The sequence below is a fragment of the Gossypium arboreum genome, chromosome 6 (genome assembly GCF_025698485.1).
Source record: "Gossypium arboreum isolate Shixiya-1 chromosome 6, ASM2569848v2, whole genome shotgun sequence".
Taxonomy (NCBI): Eukaryota; Viridiplantae; Streptophyta; class Magnoliopsida; order Malvales; family Malvaceae; genus Gossypium; species Gossypium arboreum.
In genome coordinates this window covers 126,686,125-126,695,011 of record NC_069075.1, presented here as the reverse complement: position 1 = coordinate 126,695,011, position 8,887 = coordinate 126,686,125, and the positions used below count along the sequence as shown (strand labels likewise).

Below are 8,887 nucleotides of genomic sequence, written 5' to 3'. Positions count from 1 at the left end.
ATGAGTTTCAAGTATGTTTAAACAAGTAATAAGTATTTGAGAATTATTGGGAGTAGTTATATAAAAAAATTTATAATAGTATTTGCAAGTTAAAAAAATTTGAAAAATAATAAAGAAATAAAGCAAATGGAAACGATTTGGTGCATTGGAAAAGGGCAGATTGGTGGTGTGCGTGCATCAGTGTGGCCTGTGGGGATAACTTGAATAAACCACGTTTTTCCTTGCACCTTTTATTTGCTCTGTATTTCCTTTTCCCCTCCATAAAACCCCCCAATATTCCTCCCTCCCCTTTTCTCCTCAAATCAAACCTTTTCCCTCTCATTCTTCCTTCCTTCCTTCCTTCCCTCCAAACCAACTGCAACCATAAGCAACTCAATCCTCTCTGTTCATTAACTGCTCATTTCACACTGTTTACTTGGTTAGGTGTTAGCACTTTGCATTCATTATATATTCATACTGAATAGGTTTTATTTTGAACTCAAGTGTGTAGAGGGAAACCCTGGATCAGAACTAGGCAATGGGTGACTCACCAAACTCAGAAACCGAGTCAAGCACTCTTAGCAACAACTCCTCTACTCCGTCTCCACCTTCACCATGCTCTTATGGCGGTAAAAGGGATTCGGGAACTGACCCCACCCCCGACTCCAAGAGGCAAAAGCGTCAGAGGGATAGTAGCAAGCATCCGGTTTACCGTGGGGTAAGAATGCGGGCATGGGGCAAATGGGTATCCGAAATCCGAGAGCCCCGTAAGAAGAACCGGATCTGGTTAGGCACTTTTTCCACTCCCGAAATGGCCGCACGTGCCCATGACGTTGCAGCCTTAAGCATCAAAGGCAACGCCGCCATTCTCAACTTCCCTGAGCTCGCCGAGTCGTTGCCCCGACCAGCCTCCAACTCCCCCCGCGACGTCCAAGCCGCCGCTGCCAAAGCTGCCTCAATGGACTTCTTAAGTAACAGCATTAGTAGTAACAACAGCAACGCCACGTCATCTTCATCGCTGTCGTCCTCAGCTTCCACATCGTCATCGTCGAATGTGGATGACGTGTCGACACCGGAGGAGCTGAGCCAGATAGTGGAGCTGCCAAGTCTAGGGACGAGCTTCGAATCGGCCGAGTTAGGGAACGAGTTCGTGTACGTGGACGCGATAGATGGATGGTTTTTTAATCCGAGTGGCATGCCTTGGTATTACGAAGAAAACTGTGGGTATTTTGGGGAAGAGATTTCAATGCAAATTCAAGAAAGTGAGATGATCACCGGGTTTGGCCCTTTACTATGGGATCACTAAAAACAAAAAATCAATAGTATGTGCCCTTTTTGTTAAAAACAAAATACTCATATAATTTTTATTTGACGAAATCGCCCTTTTTACATTTTTTTTTCCTAGATGGAACGGGCATAAGAAAAGAAAAAATAAATAAATCTTGCATGGTTTACTCCATTGTGCTTAGAGATTTAGCATGGATTGGTAAAAATTTCTACTTTTTTTCCCTTCTCAAAGGAAGTCAAATATAATGGGGATGCTTCATTTCTATTCTTGTAATTATATTTTGTGAGATTGACATGTGTTGTGGAGTAATTAAAGGTCATATGTTCCTGTTTGGGTTCATTCAATTCTCAATATATTTCTATTTTCTTGTAATAGTTATAATAAAACCATTGAAATTATACATGAAATGGCTAAAAGCCAAGAAGTATCACATGGGACGGGGGAAGGGTCATTTGTTTACACCCCCTGATTTCTGGAGAGAAACTTTTCATTTTATGACTTGTATTTTGGACTAATCTGTTGGTCATCAAGTTGCAATGATTCATCAACCTCAATCTTTGGATGGAGAGGGCTTAATGTTTTCAATTAACACTACATAGAGACCTAAGCAGTAAAAATGGAGGAATTGAATGAGAGGAAAATAGAATAGTATAATAAATGGTCTGTTAGAGAGGCATATTCATTTGACACTTGCATTTCAACCACCACCATTCTCTCATCTCCTTACAAATTGTATTTATGTTATGTTTTTTTTCTTTCTTTTATATGTATGATTCTGATTCTTCATCTGGTTTTTTTGGGAAATAATAAATATTGTGATATCAAACACATTTTCCCTTTTCACAACTTATTACAACTTTCCAGCTGACACCATATTTTCATTACAGTTTTCTATTAGGTTTGTTAGGATTTCATTTTGGTTTATTTATTTGTTTTCCACCTTTCAACACGGTAGGACCCTCTATTATAGGAATCAAATTAAAATTAGTTCATCTGTTATTAATTAGATCAATTTAATCTCTCTATGGTTGAAAAAGATTCAAATAAAGTTAAATTTAACACTTAATGTTTAAAGAATGTCATTTATTATTTAATAAAGTTAATATTTTGAAAGCTTTTTTAATTTTACAAATGGGATCTTTTGTTTGAAGTTGAGCTATAATGAAAAAAATCATGTCATTTTTAAACAATAAATATTAACCTTGTTATTTGCTTCTTTTTAATAGTACATAGATTAAATTAATCTATTTAATAATAAATGGACTAATTTGATCCAATCTTTATAATAGAGGGCTCGATAGATACTTTCACCTATTTATATACTTATATTTAAATTTTCTATTGAGTTAGTGTCTCAAGTTAAGCATGCATCATTGACTTGGAAAATTATTCAAATATACTTATATATTTATATAAAAGTATTATGAAAATATTTTTATCTCCTTTTATAATAAATCAATAAAAACTGAATTATATTGAAATTTAAACAAGTGGCAAAATGATTTTTAAAGATACCACTTTACCCAAGTAAAATTTCATTTGATTTTTATATTAAATTTTAACAAATTATTACATAAAATTTTACCCTATGATCTAGTATATTTCAATGTTGAAGTGCAATTGATGAGATGTGGCACATGTAGTTAAGGGCTGAAAAAGTTGGAGCAACATTAAGTTTAGAAATAGACTTCGGCTTTTGGGAACCATATATGTAAAATGGGGTGCTGCACTCGACCAATAGAAAGAACAAACACCTTGAATTAAATATTATATATATATATATATATATATATATATATAGTCTCCCTTAATTGTACGGTTCTGAAATTCAAAGGGTCTCAATTTCATTCCAGCATGATTGCTTTCAACATCCTTTGTGTTAGACAAATACAAAAATGGAAAAATATTATTTATAACTAAATATGAAATGAATTCGAATTAAATTTATGTAAAATTTGAAAATGGTAAATGGTAGAGTACCATATGCCTTTCTCCACCTCTTGCTGTGTTTTAAATATTTTAGACAACTCAAAACTCAATCACCCATTGCTTAGCTGGGTGATGTAAAAGCGAAGCCAATATATATAAATTATGGACCCATTTTGGAATCACTGTCTCATAATGATATATTTGATGATTTTATACTATGAAGCTTAATTAATTAATTAATTAAATTACAATATCTTTTATGTGGTTGGGAATTGGGAAACCTTAAATCTAGCAATAACATCACACTATGGTAGTCTCATTTTTACTGCAGAAAATTAGGAAAATAAATGAACTCAAAATGAATGGATCGATTATCCATGTTGAGTCAAGGTGGAGGAATGAGAGGCAAATTAATTATAATTTTAGTTTTTTGTTTGTATTAAATGAAATTTTCTCGTAATGAGTCACACGTGCATGCCTGCGTTCTTTCTTTTCTTTTTTTTTTTAGTTAAATCGTTGACCTTACAGGTAAAAATGGTATTATTTGGGAATCACAATATTCCTTAATTTGTTGCGGTCAGTTAGAAAATTAATGAAAAATCAGCAGGCACGAACCTGCCGCGCTACTCATGTGTTTTATTATAATAATCCGCGTTTTTAGCGTTAATTTTATATATATTTCTTCCAGTCAATATCGTTCATTGATTCCTAAACATCGTACTTAGGTATGAGTATTGACGGACCCATCTTTTCTATTTCACACAGCCCAACCATTAATTATATAGTACAGCTGCATTTTTTAATTTTACTTTAACTAATAATTTAATAATTCTTTTATTATCATTCTTTTACATTTAACCCTCCAAATATTTATAATTTAACTTTCACTTTTAACAAAAAAATTGTAGGGTAAATTTCACAATTAATCACGAAACTATGAGTGAGTTTTCATTTTGTCACTTAACTAAAAAAAATTGCAATTTACTCACATAACTATTTGAAAGTTTTTATTTAATTCATTAAACTATTTAATTATTTTTATTTAAGTCACTCAGTTGTTATGTTATTTCTTTAAAAAAAAGTATTGCTAGTGAGCTCCAAGCGACGATTCGACAATCGATATGGTGGGTTAGTACCCATCAACGAGTGGAAGAACATACCTTAGATAAAAGTCCTTCTGGTTGTTAGTGTCGAATATTGGAGAAAAAACTATTTGAATTTTGGTTCGTAGATTCGTGACATCTAAAGTTATTTCATTAAAAAAATTGAACTATAGAATAGAAAGAGAAAGAGAGCTTTTGTTGGTGCAAGAAATGTAAACAGAGAAAGCCATATAACATTGATTTTAATAGTTCAATGACTTAAATGAAAAACTTTTGAATAGTTCAATGATCAAATTGTGACTTCTTTAGTTAAATGACCAAAACAAAAAACCTACCCATAGTTTACTAACTAATGATATAGTTTACCCAAAATTTTAACTTCACCCTCCACAAGGAATTGGATTCTTGAGCATATGCTCAGGAGCAGAACCAAGCCCCTGCCAAACAACCCCTCTAAGAAAAATGGAATTTCCCTTTTATCCCCTTTATAATTCATAAAATTTTAAATTAGTAATGGTAAAATTACATTTTGTCCCTTAAAATGATAAAAATTTAATTTAATCTTTTAAAATTTGTAAAGTGATCTGCTATCAAAATGGTGAAATTGCATTTTTACTAACATAAAAATATACAACTTAATAATTATAAATTGTGTGCAAATTACATTTAGGTTTCACCTGATTTGGTAGGGTTCGAAGATTTTTTTTTTGAAAAAAACGTAGCCTAAGAATAAAAGACCAATAACATTTATTTAAGTGGGAACCTTATACATATATTACCATTCATCTATAAAAAATATAACAACTATCACATGCAATGAGCAGCTTAATTCAACATTGAAAATGACTAATTTTAGGATAAAACAACATTTAGAATTTGAATTTGATAATATATTTTCTAAATTTAGTCTTTGAGTTTTTTGGTCCATATTAGTTTTGGAAGTTGACAATTTCTTCCAATTCGATTCTTAAACTTAGATTTTGTTAAAGTGCAATGATGTGGCACTTTGAGAGTTCTTGGTTTTTCTTTTTTTGGAATTTGATTTTAATGCTCATTTTTTATTTGTAATTTTAAGTTTTATTGTAATGTCCTAGATTTTAATTCTATAATTTGATTCCAACTTTATAAATATGTAACATCCAATACCCAATCCGATCGCTGGGTCTGAGTTACGAAATGTTACATTCGTTGTCGGAGTAACTACGAACACAAAACATTTAAATTATAGCACAATTCATGTAACCATAAGCATTTCAGTTCATAAACACAATATACAACCTTTCTTGGAACTTATACAGGCCTACGTATGCTCTAAAGTTAACCCAAGATTAAAATAATACCAAATTGCAATGTTTTCAAAAATTCAGATTAGGAATCGATACCCCTACCTGGTACGGATACCAATTTGAGCTTCGAAGTTAGAAAAATTGAACAAAAATCAAAGGTATCGATACCTTTCATAAAGTATCAGTACCTTCTACAAAGTATCAACAACTTTCCCCTGTATCGGTACCATTTTATAGTTTGCTGTTTTTAAAAATTACTAAAGTATCGATACCTTTCCTAAGGTATTGATACCTCATAAAAGAATTTCAAATTCTGCATTTGGTACCTACCTCATTCCAATCCATTATCAAACCATACCAATTCATATGCCTTATATGCATTCTAACCAACATCAAATCATGCTATCTTTAACTATGCATCAACAATTCGTCGTTGTACCATTTCAACTAGGATTTCAGACACATTGATATACATTCAACAACATACTTATATCCTATTTCTATCAATTAAACAAATAGTACCATCCAATCAATCTAAGCAATTTCTTAATGCTTAAATTCCTACCAAGCTTAATATATATGTACCTAAAATATTATCTATCAACTCTCATACATCAACATTAGCACATATAATCAGATTATACCAAACTTCAATTACCAACTTAGTATATACTTGTTTATAATCATTTACTAATTTCAAATTCAATAATCCCAAACATAACAAAATATTAAAGTGATTCCATTAGGTACATGCCAACTAACAAAACAAAAAGGGATTCACTAACATTGTTGAGTTTGGGATTTTATCTAGATGTTGAATTTGATGCTCGGGATCTTGCTTGAAACCTAACTTGTGCACAAAAAATAAAATCATACGTTGAGTAATAAACTCAGTGGTATTTTTATAATCGAACATTATAATACATCTTAAATCAATTAAAAACACTTAATAAAAGGCCATTCAATACCAATGCCAAACAACATGTTATAATGTACATTCTACTAAATGAATCATTCCATTCAAGTTCAATTAACTAGTATAGTAGTATCATACATTATCACAACATATCTCAAATCGAAGCGGTCGATTTGTCTCAACTTCATACCAATCTTCCGAGCTTACAATCCGATTTACATAATTTTTCACATTAGCCATTCATTTGATAGACATTATCAATTTTACATTTTAAATCCTTATTAACATGACTCAGACTCGAACGGATAGACGAATCTAACCAACATACCAATTTTGGTACTCAATGCCTCATCGGAAAATCCTAAGTAAATAAATTATGCCCAACACTTATCAATATAACCAATGTAAAAGTTGTGCCCAACACTCATCGGCATGTAGTTGAAGTAACCATACTCAATTTATCTTATGGCATGCCAACTATATTCGACTTTGCTCGAACAATTAGTAGGGTATGTATTTGTCCAATTCATAATATAATTCAAATTTCACAATTTATTATTTTCAACTCATCAACCAAAGCATCAATTCATAAGTATCATAGCATGATTTATCCCAATTCAAAGTCAAATTTACATTTACATCAATTTACAGTATTTTCAATTATATTCAATATAGTCCTCTATCTCAATAATCAATTATATTCAAGTCAACTCAATTTATCAATTTCAGCTCACCTCATAAACTTATCATGCAAAATAGAATAGATATACATCAATTGAAGTTGTTCAAATTATAGAAATACAAACCGAGAATTTTGAGCTATTCATTGACGACTTTAGCTTTTCTTTTCCCCCTTGAGGAATTCGGGTCGACGTTAACTACAAATTAAGATAAATATACAATACCATAAATATTAAAAAAAATCACAATCAATTATCATTTTATAAAAATTTTATTTTATTCAATTTAGTCCCTAAAACAAAAATTGCTATTACTTTTGAATTTGAGCTTCAATTTTGAAACCGATCTTAGATACATCCTTTTATAACCTTTTATTATCAATAATTATAGAAATTTTATACCAATTTTAAAATTTATACACTTTTGTTCCTATGATCAGAAACTAGCAATTTAACTTTAAAAAGTAGTCCATTTTCACTTCTAAGCTTAAAATCTATCAATTTAATACCTAAAACTTCAAGAAATAAAAATTTAATAGTTTTAGAAATTTGTATACGGGGCTAGCTAAATCAAACTTTTAAGACCTAAAAAACATAAAAAAATAAAAGAAAAGGACTAAATTGAACTCACCAATTGAGGGACTAAAGTTTGGAGCCTTAAACCAATTCCTTCCTCCTAAAAAATGGAGGTTTCAGTCCTTTGGAGACAAAAAGAAAAATATTTTCTCTTTCTTTCCATGTTTTCTTATATATTAGTTTACTTTTATAATTTATAACTTAAATTATAATTTTATTATTATAACAATTTACCATACTAATAGTCCATTATAATTCTAAAATGATATATTTACCATTTTAGACCTTGATTTAATTGCTATATAAATCATTAAGCCTTTGGCCAATTATAAATCTATAATTGTGAACTTTCACAATTTAGTCTCGGAGACCTAATTAAACATAATTTTGACTAAATTTCTCATCCAAAATTCAATTCACCTATACAATAACTCTTTAAATATTTAGTAATAATATTTACAAGCTCGGTTTATCGAAAAAGAGGTCCCGAAATCATCTTTTTCATCTTTTTCAATACTACTGAAAACTGGGTCATTACAAAATATAATTTAATAACTACTTTAGTGATGGTAGGAATGTAGACCATGAACATTTGCATTTCTCCAAGAAATGAGAGACTGAGTTTCTATTGCGCTATTATTGAATGATGTCCAAGTGTAGACAGTCGTCAACAAGTAATAAAGCAGTAAGTATAGAGTTATCGTCTCCACTGGGACTGTATATGTAAGTCAACAATTGCAAATTAATTATCAACAATTTAGTAAGTAATTAAAATTTGAATGTGAGGATTTAATTATAAACTAAATTAAACTAATTATGCAAGCAAATTAAAAAACAATACAAAAGAGAATAGCAGTAGAAAAGTTGAACTCTAGATTTAATAACAATGACATGAAATACTAGAATAATTATTTTTCCCTAACATGCTATCACTAAAAATAATGCTATAAAATGTTACGATGAATTTTTGGTAATATGATGATTTATTAATTCAATTTCTTCAAGTTGTAGGCTTCTCTCAAAGTCCTATATTAATCTTCTAGTTACTTAACATATATCTATATACGAAATTAACATCAAGATCACCTTCTCAGGCATCATTCATAAGGGTTATGCATGCAAAAATTATC

General features: G+C 30.6%; 1 protein-coding gene across 1 annotated transcript; it reads left to right on the top strand.

Moving 5' to 3' along the window:
- Positions 1-150: 150 nt before the first annotated feature.
- Positions 151-1,674, top strand: LOC108485805 (dehydration-responsive element-binding protein 3-like). The gene has a single exon (XM_017789652.2). The coding sequence runs from the start codon at positions 518-520 to the stop codon at positions 1,283-1,285; it is 768 nt and encodes a 255-aa protein (XP_017645141.1). The 5' UTR covers positions 151-517; the 3' UTR covers positions 1,286-1,674.
- Positions 1,675-8,887: the final 7,213 nt, after the last annotated feature.

Excerpts from the sequence above, each read along its gene's own strand:
- LOC108485805 (XM_017789652.2), top strand. The coding sequence starts at position 518 with ATGGGTGACTCACCAAACTCAGAAACCGAGTCAAGCACTCTTAGCAAC.